Raw genomic sequence first — 14,442 nt, forward strand, 5'->3', positions numbered from 1 at the left:
CCTGTGATAACACTGTTGCAGCTCAGGAGGAAAAGCGGGAGGGGGGCTATTTCCTGCCCTCACTGTGATTTGAGTGTGCAGTGTGGCATTGCGTAATGTCATTGCTATCTTTGACCTAATAAAAAACGCTCCAGCTGTAGTAGGGCCCAGGCTTCACCTCCTGGTGCTGGGTGGGCTGTGCTTCATGGCAGGCATTTATGGCAGGCATGGAGGGAGGGAGGGATGGTCTTGGCTGCAACTCCGGCCTCGTACAGTGCCCCTGCTATTACTAGTGAGTAAGAGGAATTGAGGTGGTGATATTGATATTGGTGGTGGTGGTATTGGTGGTGGTGGTATTGGTATTGGTGGTGCTGCTATTGGTGGTGGTGGTGGTATTGGTGGTGGCATTGGTGGTGGCATTGGTGGTGGTATTGGTGGTGGTGGTATTGGTGGTGGTATTGTTATTGGTGGGGTGGTACTGGTATTGGCGGTATTGGTGGTGGTAGTATTGGTATGGGCGGTGATGGTATTGGTAGTGGTGGAATTGGTATTAGTGGTATTGGTGGTGGTATTGGTATTGGTGGTATTGGCAGTGGTATTGGTATTGGTGGTGGTTGTATTGGTATGGTGGTGATGGTATTGGTTGATTGGTATTGGAGATGGAATTTTTGGTGGTGGTATTTCTGATGGTGGTATTGAGTATCGTGGTAATGGTGGTGGTGGTATTGGTCATGGTATTGGTGGTGTTAGTGGTGGTATTGGTGGCAGTGGTATTAGTGGTGTTGGTGGTATTGGTGGTGGTATTGGCAGTGGTGGTATCGGTGGTGGTATTGATGGTGAGTATGTTTAGTCAACTTTCATCATTGTATGTAATTGTATATATTTTATACATTTTAAGTATCATATGGCTCAGAAACCATATGAATGCTTTTACAGTATTATTTCATAATACTCCTTTTACTGTACGCACTCTACTTTATGACAAGTATTGCAATTGTAGCAATTTACTTCTCTTGCATGAGAAAGAAGACTGCTCAATAAATAACACCTTTTATTGAAAACGCCCGTCTCTCTATTTCTCTGCACTTTGGTGAAAGTAAGTATGCACGATTGACTGAGTAAAATAGCTATCTATTGTTTTCACACAACTCTGGAGATTTACTCCTTATTCTGGGGGAGCAAAGTTGTCATGTTTATGCGGTTGTCAGAAGCTAATCCCTTCTTGTCTAATCAGGGAAGTCAACTCCTCCCTGTTCATTCGAGAAAGTTTCTAGTGACTTCTGAGCTAGCTGGCAAACCTAATTAAGTCTAACATATTCAGTAGAGACCTAGTCAACCTCAGTCCTATGTCTAAACTGCTGTTTATGTTATTCAATGCGCAGAGCCTATTGGGAATATAGGAACTACACTACAGTATTGGTGGTGGTGTTATTGGTGGTGATGGCATTGGTAGTGGTGGGATTGGTGGTGGTGGTGTTGGTGGTAATGTGTTGGTGGTGGTGGCGTTAGTGGTTGTAGTGGTATTGGTGGTGGTGGAGGTGGTGGGCTTGGTGGTGGTGGTATTGGTGGTGGAGGTGGTGGTGGTATTGGTATTGATGGTATTGGTGGTGCTGGTATTGGTGGTGGTGGTGGTGGTATTCGTGGTGGCATTGGTGTTGGCTTTGGTGGCGGTATTGGTGGTGGTGGTATTGGTGGTGGTATTGTTATTGGTGGTGGTGGTAAGGGTATTGGCGGTTTTGATAGTGGTAGTTTTAATATGGGTGGTGATGGTATTGGTAGTGGTGGAATTGGTATAAGTGGTATTGGTGGTGGTATTGGTATTGGTGGTGGTTGTATTGGTATGGTGGTGATGGTATTGGTGGATTGGTATTGGAGGTGGAATTGTTGGTGGTGAAATTGGTGGTGGTGGTATTGGCTATGGTGGTGGTGGTGGTGGTATTGGTCATGGTATTGGTGGTGTTGGTATTGGTGGCGGTGGTATTGTTGGAGGTGGTATTAGTGGTGGTGGTGGTATTGGTGGTGGTATTGGCAGTGGTGGTATCAGTGGTGGTATTGATGGTGGTGGTAGTATTGGTGGTAGTATTGGTGGTGGTTGTAGCATTCGTGGTGGTATTGGTGGTGGTGGTATTGTTGCTGGGGTATTGGTGATGTTGCTGGTATTGGCAGTGGTATTGGTGGTGGTGGTATTGGTGATGGTATTGGTGGTGGTACTAATGGTGGTATTCTTGGTTGTATTGGTGGTAGTGAAGGTTGGTATTGGTGGTGGTGATGGTATTGGTGTTGGTGAGGGTACTGGCGATGGTAGTATTGGTGGTGGTAGTGGTGGTGGTATTTGTGGTGGTGGTGGTACTGGTGATGGTATTGGTGCTATTGGTGGTGGTGGCATAGGTATTGGTGGTGGTGGTACCAGTATTGGTGTTGGAGGTGGTATTGGTATTGGTGGTGGTGGTTTTGGTGGTTGTGGTATTGCTTTTGGTGGTATTGGTGGTGGTGGTGGTGGTGGTATTGGTATTGGAGGTGGTATTGGTATTGGTGGTGGTGGCATAGGTATTGGTGGCAGTGGTGGTATTGGTGGTATTGGTATTGGTATTGGTGGTGGTGGTTTTGCTATTGGTGGTATTTGTTATTGGAGGTGGTATTGGCATTGGTGGTTGGTGTAGTATTCATGGTATTGGTGGTGGTGGTGGTGGTAGTGGTATAGGCAGTGGTCATGATGGTAGTGGTATTGGTGGTGGTGGTATTGGTGATGGTGATGGTATTGGTGGTGGCTGTGGTATTGTTGGTGGTATTGGTGGTGGTGGTGGTATTGGTGGTGGTATTGTTTGTGGTGGTGGTATTGTCAGTGGTGGTGGTATTGGTGGTGGTGGCATTGGTGGTAGTGATATTGGTGGTGGTGGTATTGGTGGTGTTAGTGGTGGTATTGGTGGTGGGGGTATTGTTATTGGTGGTAGAGGTGGTGTTGGTGGTGGAATTGGTGGTGGTGGAATTGGTGGTGGTGGTATTGGTGGTGGTGGTAGTGGTGGGGATGGTATTGGTGGTGGTGTTCTTGGTGGTGATGGCATTGGTAATGGTGGGATTGGTGGTGGTGTTGGTGGTGAAGTATTGGTGGTGGTGGCGTTGGTGGTTGTGGTGGTATTGGTGGTGGTGGTGGTGGAGGTGGAGGTAGTGGGCTTGGTGGTGGTGGTATTGGTGGTGGTGGAGGTAGTGGTGGTATTGGTGGTGGTGTTGTTGTTAATAAAACAGGCTTTTGAGAACAACCCGTAAGAAGGCTTTGGTGCAGATGACATGTATCACTAATGTTCTGTTGTCAGATTCAGCCCATCAGCACACGATTATCAGCTACCTGGAATTCACATGACTTAATTCCCTTATCATTTCTAAATCCATTGTACTTGGGGGGTGTTAAAACAGACACAAGATAATGCCGGGTTAAAGTGTTTGAAAGCAGGCGCCTGTGTTACGGGGGCAGCTGTGCTGCTTAAAAAACACAAGCGGTTTTAGCTGAAGCTGTGCAGGTCCGGTCTGCTGTAAGAGAAACTCTATAAAATAAATAGTGCTTACAGACTAAATAACAGGTCCCGTGAGAAGTAAAGGGGCCAGTCGCCATGGGAGGGTACAAATGAATACAAGGCCGTATTAAGGAAGGACTAACAAGCCTATTAATGAATCCGAAGGCAGCATTTACGAAAGACAATAACACAATCCAATGAAAAATATTGGTGGAGAATGGGTGCAGCTTCTCTCCCATACTCTACTAGAGCACAAAGTGAGCAGCACATGCGCGTTACCGCTACGCTCGACCTCAAAAGTGCAGCTGGTGACATATCAGCTCACTTTTCCTTTTTTTTCCTCAATAATTCATGTAAATGCTTATGTTTATTTATGTAGAAAGTAGATATTGCATATTTGACAAAGATGACCTTAACATAAGAAGGATCATACAAATATATGCAATATAACAGCCGCATACATTTAGTATTTTTTCCAGTATTATTTAGAATGCGACCTCTCTCTTATTTTAATTATGCCACTAAAATGCAATCTATTCAGACAAGAAAATTACTTGAGGCATAACCAATTTGTGTGTGACCCACAAACGGCAAATTGTGAAATGTAGCTTGTTCTGATCAATAACTTAGATTAAAGCATCTTGCAAAAAGTAGTTGTTGTACAGATGAGTCCAGTGACTGGGTTGCATTTTGTTAGGCTCCTTTGCATTGTTACTTCGGGGCAAAGAAATTATGAATTAACTTGCGCTAAACATTGCTTTCAACATACCTACAAGCTTTTCCAATCATTTATTGATAATCGCTTTAAAGTTTGTTCTAATATTTTACTACAATTAATCACATTAACAATGATTTGAATATCTGATTATCACGGAACTAGAATTCAATGTTTTACTTTGCAACCCAAAACCAATAATGAGCCAACCTGTATACTAACATGAAAAGTTTGTTTTGTCTTCATAGCTCTTTCTTGTGAAAATTCAAAAGAGTACAACACCTGTGTAGATACCTGTGCTCAGACTTGCCAGACTCTCTCAGTGGTCGAAACTTGCAGTGGTGATTGTGTCGAGGGCTGTGCTTGCCCCACTGGAATGTACTTGAACAGCAAATCTGACCACTGTGTAGAAAGGTAGGTTGGATTTGAAACGATGACTGTGTTTGTATTATCTATTCATTTCTATGGTGTTTATTTAGATTTTGGCGGATGTGTAACATACTCTAAAAAATGGTAGATGTTCTTTCCACTCCATTTAGAGTGTATACGCATGTAGATACCCTAAATGTTCACACCCCTAAAGCTGCTAAATGAGTAACAGAGAGTTGATTATTATTAAAAGCTACGTTTGAAATTTAAAACAACAGTGCACTCTGCAGCATGCAACATATAAAATAAGGATAATATTCTTATATTTGTATTAAATATGTGTATTATTTAGTTCTCTGATATCTTGCAGCAATCCAGGCACTGAGGAATTTTGGAAAATCTGAACTTAAAACCATTGCTTTTTCGCACTTGAAATTGGTTTCGTAATTGTCCTAAACTGGAAATCACATCATAAACAACACAGGTAGCGAGTTTCTCATATTTAGTGACACCAACATGTACATTTGCCGAAAGCAATTCCCAAAGCTAGAGGCCAGTTCCACGTGCTTGTTATCACAGGAGTAGGCTGGGGTGCGACTGGCTTGCAACCCGAATGACACTGTGACTCTGTAGGCGACTTCATGATGCCCTTCTACAACATTGAGCATAATGCACCAAGGCAAAGACAGACTAGGTCTGGAACATAAATTGGTCATGCAGGAGGTGCTGCAAGAGCAGGTTATAATATGCATATTCGTACAGTATCATCAGTCAGGGTATCCTGGTGCTGAATAAGGGTGGGCAGAATATTTTGTCCCGCCCACGGATTTGGCAGAATTTTGGTGAGACTGCATTACATTTGAGTTCTGGCCAAATTCAGTCAATCGCAACATGACAGAATTATATCTCATGCAAGGTTCCATAATGGTAAATTGGTAACCCAGGCGAGATTTGGCATCCCCTGGCATGATCTCCGGTCACTCAGACATCTGGAGAGATTTTTCTAGCGCAGGCCATCATGGGCGGTCGTGACCATTCACTGTCAGAAGGCAGCCACTCAAGTAGAAAATCTATCTGAGTTGCAGTAGACCTCCTTCAGGTGTGGAGTGATGTGAGTTCGGCATGTGAAGTTGAGAGTGATTCTGGGCACTGAGTTCTTAATAGTCTACAGTCTTCCTGTGTTTTTTTTAATCAAACCTGGCATAGAGTGTGTTCCTTTAGTACAGCTTACTTAGGCAGAGACTGCGCGTGATGGCTTTCTGGGTGCTGATTGGAAGCCATTTGAAAGTTTTTTCTCAGCATCTTCAGGGTATGGAAGCATGAGGCATTGGTAGCGTGGACATGGGCTATCATGTCAAGTTTGCTGTCGAGGATGATTCCAAGGTTCTGGACGTGGGGGTGGATGTCGGTCCTCGCTGTGTTTGCCACCAGGTGGAGTACCACAGTGAAGTGATCTTCCAAAAGATCACAATTTCGGTCTTCTCAGTGTCCAGCTTCACACAGCTGGTCTTCAGCCAGTGTACAATTTCAGGTATGCAGGAATAGAACTTGATCTTGGTACTGGGTGTCTTGTCCATGAGGTGTACAGTGCCATGCAAAATGACAGGGTCCTTCCAGTCAGCAAGTAACAGATCAATAGGAGTGTATGTCCTTGGATTTTGAATGTTATTTTCGTGATGAATGAGGGTGAGGTGGGAGACTGTGCCAAAAACAGCAAAACATTCCAGGAGGAGGAGGGCCTTATGTCTCCTCTGCCCAGAATGAAGCGGATGTCATCTGTGGCGGCGATGAGGGCAGTTTCCATGCAGAAACCACACTGAGTGGTGTTGAGGAGTTGGTGGTCATTGAGGTATTTGACAAAACACCAATGGATAATTTTCTCTAAGATCTTGGCTGGGAGAGGAAGGAGGGAATTTTGTCTGTAGTCGGCGAGTATGGAAAGGTCTGTAGTGGGTTTCTTCAGAAATGTGAGGACAGTTGCATGTTTCCCAGTATCTATGGAGGTTGGGGAAGAGGTGGAGGCATTCAGAATAGGTTATGCGTATAACACTAATAGGTTTCAGTCCTCTGGAGTAGGTATCGTAGGGCAGGGGCCCAATGGGGCTCTTAAGTGGACAGTGGCGGTTTCTTCTGGAGTGATGACGGGCCATGTGGTTAGCAATGGTTCTTTGGATAAGACCGTGTGGTGTATGGCGAGCTATGTCAGGTCCGGTTGTAGGTTAAAGTTCCTGTAAATGAAAGTAATTTTCTTGCTGAAGAATTTTGAGAGATTGTTGCAGAGGTCCTGTGAAGGGATGATCAAGCTGGAGGCAGCTGCTGAGGAGGGAAAATTCTTCATAATGGCAAATATTTGTTTGCTTCTGTTGTAGTGGCATCAATGTGGTGTGTCAGAGCGGGACGTTTGGTGGTCTGGATCATTTGGAGATAACCTCTTAGAGTGGATTTAAACGTGTTCCTGTTTATATTGCCTTGGCTCATTCTCCATTTGTGCTCCATTATTTGCAGTGGTGTTTCATCAGTCTGAGTTCCTCTGGGAACCAAGTGGCCTAGGGTCTAGATCAAGTTGTACTGATTTGTTTGAGGGTGGGGCAGGGAGTTGGAAAAGGAGGTGATCTTGTTGTTGAAATTCTAAATGACTTTGGGAAGGCTGTTACTGTGTTCCAGTCAGTGGGTGTTGAGAGCAGCGTACCAGTCCTGATGTTGTTCTGGTTTCTGAAGGCTGATCTGGTGATGGTGCATATGCACTAGATTTCGACAGGGAAGCTGAACTTGATGCGGATGTGATCAGTCCAGGAGACTGTTATGGCCTTGTCAAATTTTATGTTGTCGAAGGTGGTGAAAATAAGGTCCAGGAGTCCAGCAATGTGAGTAGGTCCCTTTAGTTGTTGGGTGAGGCCCAGGTTTCCAAGGTCTTTAATGTGGGTTTTTGAGTTGGATTTGGTGTGGCTTCCAGGTGGAAGTGCAGGTCTCCAAGTAGGATGTAATTCTAGCATCAAGGGTAAGTGGTGTAACAAAGACTGTGATAGAGTTGTTGAATGTGGTGCAGAGTCCTGATGGTCTGAAGATGAAAGTGCTACTTTGTTTTAAATTGGCTGTGATGTACAGCTGGAACGATAGGTGTTACATGCTGGAGAATGACAAGTCTTTGGATGTGGTGTAGCTCGTGGTGTTTTTGGGTATGGTTGTGATTCCGCCTCCAGTTTTGAGAAGTCTGTCTTGCATGGTGATATTGGGGGATGGCTTTTGCAGCGTCAGATACCCATGCGGGGTTCAGCCAGGTTTCCGTGAGGAAAAGTAAATCTGGAGCGTTGTTGTACAGAAAGTCACAAATACCTGTGGTGTGTTTAGTGAGTGAGTGGATTTAATTGTTTTAAAGAAAATGTTTTATAGTCCAAGCTTTCATGGAAACAGTATGTATAAAAAAATCATCGTTTGTGCTATTATACCCTGAGTCCCTCTAAAACACAGTTGGCTTGTCACCACCCGGAGTGTGATCAGTACACTGCACAACACAAAGTGGAGTAGATACAACAAAAAGTATTGAACATTATACCCCCACCCCTGCTTGGCTAGTTTCCCTCTAATATGCTCGTGCTGTCCAAAACCAGTGGACACTCCTATCACAAGTCCCCTATCCTCTAGTGGCTATGTATTCCATCATCGTTGATGTCATTAGTATCAGCACGTGCCTCTCCTTCTGACTGGCCTTCGCCGGGCTGGTGTGGCAGCGCTATTATATCTAGCATGTCAGTGAACAGTTTAACAATTTCATCCCACAGGTCTGCAGTAGGGTGTTTCCTATGGCAACTGGGGGGCATCATCTGGGTATCTCCAATGTATTCTGTGACATGTTGAGCAAGCGCCAGGGCCAGAGTCAGGAACCAACTCCGCCCAGTTTCAGATGTGCATGTTGGCCCTGGATGCAGATCTCAAGCATGTAAAGGCTTGCCTCATTTACCACTGCTCCCAGTGTCAAAGGCCACAATCATTGGGCATGCCCAAGTCATGTGGAGGAAGTCTGCGTCTCAGAGTGCATCTAGAGCAGTCCTTGCCACCTGTGCTGGAGGTGACATTTAGCCTGTGTGGTGTTAAATACATAGTGTGTAAATAGTTGAACTGCATGTATTTGAATCTTATATTTTCTGGATACAAGTTGTGTGTGCTCCAGGGCTGCTGGCCATTCATTTTCCCTGAGAAGCCTCCCCACTGCTCTCCCTTGGACGTTCTCAACCTCGTTAGGGGTGCTAGTGTGCTGCTCAGTAGGGATCTGTACAACCAGCAGATCAGGTTATGACCTAGTCCAAACTTTTTTAAAGTTTGCAGTTTTTCATGTTGTGGTGGCTCAGTTTGATGGACCTCCCCCAGTGTCCCCAGTGACTGCCTGAGGGTTGTAGGCACTAGGAACTGTGATCCTAGGCCAAAACTCACTGAATTTCCCATCTTGATGCACCATCACCAGATCAGCCTACAGAAGCTGGAACAACTTCCCTGACAAGGACTGCTCTCAACACCCACTGGCTGGAATACAGCAGCAGCGTCCCAAAAGCCATCAAGAATTTCAACAACAGGATCACCTCCTGTGCCAACTCCCTGCCCCAACCTCAAACAAGTCAAAACAACTAGATCTAGACACCAGGCCACGTTCATTCATTAAATGTATTATGTATAGTTAATTAAAACCAGTACAATCGTTACATTTAAGCAAGTTTTTAAAATGTGATAAAAAAAGTCTGTATAATTGTCGTTATCAAAGTCCGTGCGGTAAGGGACCGAAATAATCTGTCTTTCAGTTTTCCCTAGGCCCAAAGTTTGACCATTAGGTGCCGGAACCAGTGCTTGCCGCAGGTTGTAGATTGGGTAATCTTTGCTCTATCGTGGTGATATACTTAACATATCTGCAGTTCAGTTTTGTGTTCGCAGGGTTCAAGCATGCAAGCACAGCCTGCCTGCGCGTGCTGGTCCCTAGCTGCTTGAACTGGTCCCTTAGTAGCTGTTGGCGGGCTTGTCGGAGTTCTTCGCAAAGACAGGTCATGTGAAGTATGTCACCCGTAGCTAGATTGCAGAGCGGACAGACTTCATGGCCAATGCTCCTTAGCCATGGTGGTTGATGCTCTCTGGTAGGCAGAATCCCCAGTCTGTATTTCAAAAACTTAAGTTTAGTGATTTTTGGTAGCCCTGGCTGAAGTAAAGTTGTGGTCTCAGGGATTTATACGTGTTCAATGTCATCCATGCATGGTTTCTTTTAGAAAAGGCGGCCTGTGAGTTTGGTAGCCCGTCCTCACTGATCCTAGGCCAAAACTCACTGAATTTGCCATCTTGATGCACTATCACCTGATCAGCCTACAGAAGCTGGAACAACATCCCTGACAAGGACTGCTCTCAACACCCACTGGCTGGAATACAGCAGCAGCGTCCCAAAAGCCATCAAGAATTTCAACAACAGGATCACCTCCTGTGCCAACTCCCTGCCCCACCCTCAAACAAGTCAATACAACTAGATCTAGACACCAGGCCACGTGGTAGCCAGAGGAACTCAGACTAGATGCAACACCACTGCAAATAATGGAGTGCAAACTGTATAATTAGAAAATCTGATCTAGAGATCTTTTAATCATGTCCATCACAGGCACCAGAGAACATACACAAAATATGAGAATGGAACATAGCCCAGGTAGGCATCTTTATACTGCAGGGACACCTGACCTGAGACAAAACAATAATAGCTGCTTTCTCTTCACTGGCTACTTTTATACTTGCACTCTAAGTAAATATAAGAATTAAAAAGCACATGCATTGTTCATCCTGACTTTCATTTGAAACAGCACGAGTCATAGTGTACCTTTCATATCATACTTGTTGAATTTCGTGTTTTTCCAGGTTTAAAGTTACCTAACTATAAGTAATCTTTACTTATGTATGTTTTGGGCAAAGAATCCGTTAGTAGTAGAGTCACGTAGGTTAGGTACTGCTGCACTTTATCTCCTTTTCAGATACAAGTAAAAAAGAATGTGGATCGAGTTAGCAAATGACTTCTTGGAGGGATGATGGTAATCAAAAATATCAAGGTGAACAGTGGTGCTCCATAACTTTCTCAATCATATAAGAAAGACAAAACTGGTGCTGGAGTGCAAAAATTCCAACCCTTAGGCAATTTGCACAGGTAAGGGCGGGTGTACCATGTTACATTTTATTCAGCAATGCCTGCTTACTGGTAGCATGCCTCCAGACTGCCAAAGTACAAAATACGTGTGGCGTATTCATGAAAGACACCACCTGGGATTTCTTGATTTTTATTGAAACCACTCATGCTAAAAAGATGGGAACATCTGAGAAAATATACACACACATTCTGCATATTTCTTGATTCTAAAGTTGCTATGTATGTAGAAGGTTAACGATATGCTGTGCTTTTCTTCCAGATGGCATACTTTTGTATTAAATGTGCATTAAGGTGCCATATCCTTGTTTTGCGAAGCTTTGCTAAAGATTACCATCTTGTTTTTCTGTACAGACACGAGTGCCCTTGCTATTTTCAAGGAATTGATTATCCCCCAGGGGACAGTATAATCACATCTCTGGGCAAATGGTAAGCTGCAAATTTTCTCATTATGCTAACAAAAATATAAACTCGATTTTATAATTTCTGTTAACGAGAAATATTTTGTTCTAACTAGATTTTGTAGTTACTGTTTCCAAGAAATGTTTTGTGTAGCGCACGATTTCTTACGTATAGTGACTTGATTGGCTAAATGAACTACCAAGGATGGGGCTGTTCCACTATTAAATAAAATATTGCTATCAATATATTCATATTGATGCTTTTCAATCTTGCAGTAAACTTGAGTGTGAGCTATATTCAATGCGCACATGTGTGCCCATATCCAGGTTTGCAGTAACAGTGGCAGCTCGCATAGGGTGTGCTGCGCGGCGGGGGCAGAGCAGGGGAGGGGCAGGGTGGGGATGGGTAGCAAACACGGACATACTACGGAATGAAGGAAAGTCCTCCGTTCCATAGTATGACCCTGTTTGCTACCCCCACCTTTCCCCTCCTCCACCCGCCCAACCACCCCGTAGCACGCCCTATGCGAGCCGCCACTGGGGAGTAGGAAGAGTTGCGCTCCTGTGAACAAGCAAGGACACACACCAGCACATTCCCTAATCACAAAGGAATGTGCCTACACATTTGCTCGCCTATGGCCTGCGTTTGTCAAGCCCTGGTCAGACCAAGAGAGTAGAATTTCAAGAACAAATGAGTGTATTTTCTGATTATCAACTGTAATATACTGAGTTATGGCTAGGAAATGGTGGAAGCCCCACTCAGGAAACAACCACAATACTTGTCAGGGTGAACATTAAAAATGACTAAATTAACCTGTGCTTAACCTTCTGGTAGCTTGATACAAAGCAGCCAGGCTTAGCTTAGAAGCAATGCGTCTAGTATCTATGCAGTACACAAACAATAACAAAGTGTAGACACAAGACAAGAAAAATTCCAAACCAATTTGGAAACATAGAGTACATTGTAATAAATAAAAGTATGCCAAAACGAACAAGATCCAATAAGTAAAACTGGCGATATTATTTTTTAAAGTTTTTCATTAAAGTAGCACCAAGAAGCAGCAAGCACGTCTTGCAGTTGTCTGTTCAGCTAGACAAAGGGGAAAGTAACAACGTCAGACCAAACATGATGGAGCTCCTGCCCAATAGAGGGACCAGGTTAGTTCCACGGAAGAGTTGCCTTCTCAAGTCTGGTGCAAAAAGTTCTGTTCGCATTGGAGGACGCTGCAAGGAGGAGGTTTTCGGCACAAAGAGGAGTTCAAATGTCATGGACTGTCGTTGCTGTTCTTTGGAGAGCCCTTTGGCTCTGGAGCCTTACATTGGGCGATCATTGCATACTGTTGGCGCAAAGTGCTAATCTCACATTGCAGGTTGTCATGGAGGGTCGCTGTTCACATGAAGAGCAAGTCCCACTGGAGTTTCGCTTTGGTAGCTGGGGGCAGCAGAGTTTTTGCACAACCGGGCCTGTTCACGGTCGTGAAGAGCATGAGCTTCAGGATTTCCACCTATTACTTCTGGATAAGCTTTCACTTGTGCCAGCCAAGAGTCCGGGACCTGGGGGGCACCTTTTGGGATCAAAACTCCCTCTACCAGAGGCCAGCAGCAAGGTTCAGGCAGGTCCATGCAGGTGCCTGATTTACTTTTTTCCCTTTACAACAGTACTAGGGCCTTGCTTTGCTGTCCCGGCTTCATGTCAGCCCCTTAACTTAAAGAAGAAATTAAATTGCAATGATTTCAAAGGAGGAACATTTAATTGAAGATCCATTCTTTTTGACACGTTTCCTATTCATGTGGGTGGATGGCCAGAGACCTATGATACAAGCATCCTTGCCTCGCACATGTGCGGAGAGGTAATGCAAATCTAATTATTGATATTGCCCTAGTGGTGCATGAATTTCACAACAATTGAAAGCCATGTCACTGTAGATTATCATCATATCCCTCTTCTTTTTCATACGCCTAATCTTGTGAATCTAAACACACTTGAAAATAGGCATCTGCATTGCTGCACCCTTATTCATACAATACTTCCTCTATATACTTTATGCACGAGACATAATACGATGGACATCACATGTGAAGCCAAGAAGTTTGCTTGTGTTTGATGTATGACAACAATGACATATTTTAGAGCACGCCAGAATGCATTCTGCACTTTCTAAGCACTGTTAATAGTAGGTGTTATAGTTATATCCTTTAATGACGCTGATTTTACATCATTTTGCAGGATGTAATGCTGACTTGGTCTGTCCCAGATATTACCTCATGATCTAAAAATGTCAGCAACAAATGTTGAGCTCACTCGGTCATCCTAGGAAAATTATATGCTGCTTCGTCATTTTTAGGGCTGTGCAAAATTTGCGTAATTAACTTTTGTGTAATTTACATGAAAGTTTGGCATAGGACATGAAATTAGGCAAAATGCAGATCTGGCATTTGTTATGGTATGTTTTAGTGCAAAATACATCTTTGTGTCAATTTAGAATGAAAGGGGGCACTTCACTAAAAAGAAAGTGCAAAAACACAAATGCAGACAAGAGCAGCTCACATTCTGTCCGTTTGCTTTATTTCCGTGCTCTCTCAATAGGAATTTTTCCAGAGTCACCTCCAATTACACCAAGTGGCACAACGGCTTCATTTCACAGTTTCATTTAAAACGTATAATATGAAATGCTAGAAATTATATGAATTACACTGAGGTAATTGAAATTTCCCCGTGCCTAGAGATTTTGTCTATTTTTTGTGGGGGTGGAATTTGTCAGTGGTGCATTGGGTGCATGAACGTTTTGTATGCCTATGGAAGCACTTATGAGTTGGGATGATCCATATATATTTCTCAAATGTTTCCTTGAAGACACTGTGGGGCCGATTACGATGTTGGTCAGAAAAGCTTCAACTGCTAGTCGGAAGCTTTCCGACCAAGGTTGGAGGCTTTCCGACACAACACAGTCAGTTTCTGGTCTGACAGCCAAATTGCAACGTTTGAGGTCAGAGCGTGAACCGGCCGGTCATTCCGACTTGCTTCCGACTGGTTCTCAGAGTCTTGTGGCCGGTCGGAACCGCACCGATTAATGCCCTATGGACAGCGTTCCCACCATCAGGATTATGATGTTGGTTTCCCACAGCCTTTCCGTGCTGGCCTTTCTAACAGGAAAAGGCTGTCAGAAAGCGACTTTGGGGCCTCCTAGCAGTGCCCACTTGCCTCTGGGTGCTTGAACATTTTGTATACCTTTCAAAGCACTATTGAGTTGGGATGATCCATATATAATTCTCAAATGTTTCCTTGAAGACACTATGGGGCCGATTACGATG

At 44.1% G+C, this 14,442-nt stretch overlaps 1 protein-coding gene across 1 annotated transcript in view; it reads left to right on the forward strand.

The window, feature by feature from the left end:
* The window catches only part of OTOG (otogelin), a 1,187,449-nt gene that overhangs the window by 508,529 nt on the left and 664,478 nt on the right, over positions 1–14,442 (forward strand). Inside the window, exons 18-19 of the mRNA XM_086954148.1 lie at positions 4,452–4,617; positions 11,084–11,158. Of these exons, the coding sequence (XP_086810274.1) occupies positions 4,452–4,617; positions 11,084–11,158 (241 nt within the window). The remainder of the gene's footprint in view (positions 1–4,451; positions 4,618–11,083; positions 11,159–14,442) is intronic.

The sequence above is a fragment of the Lissotriton vulgaris genome, chromosome 2_1 (genome assembly GCF_964263255.1).
Source record: "Lissotriton vulgaris chromosome 2_1, aLisVul1.2, whole genome shotgun sequence".
NCBI lineage: Eukaryota > Metazoa > Chordata > Amphibia > Caudata > Salamandridae > Lissotriton > Lissotriton vulgaris.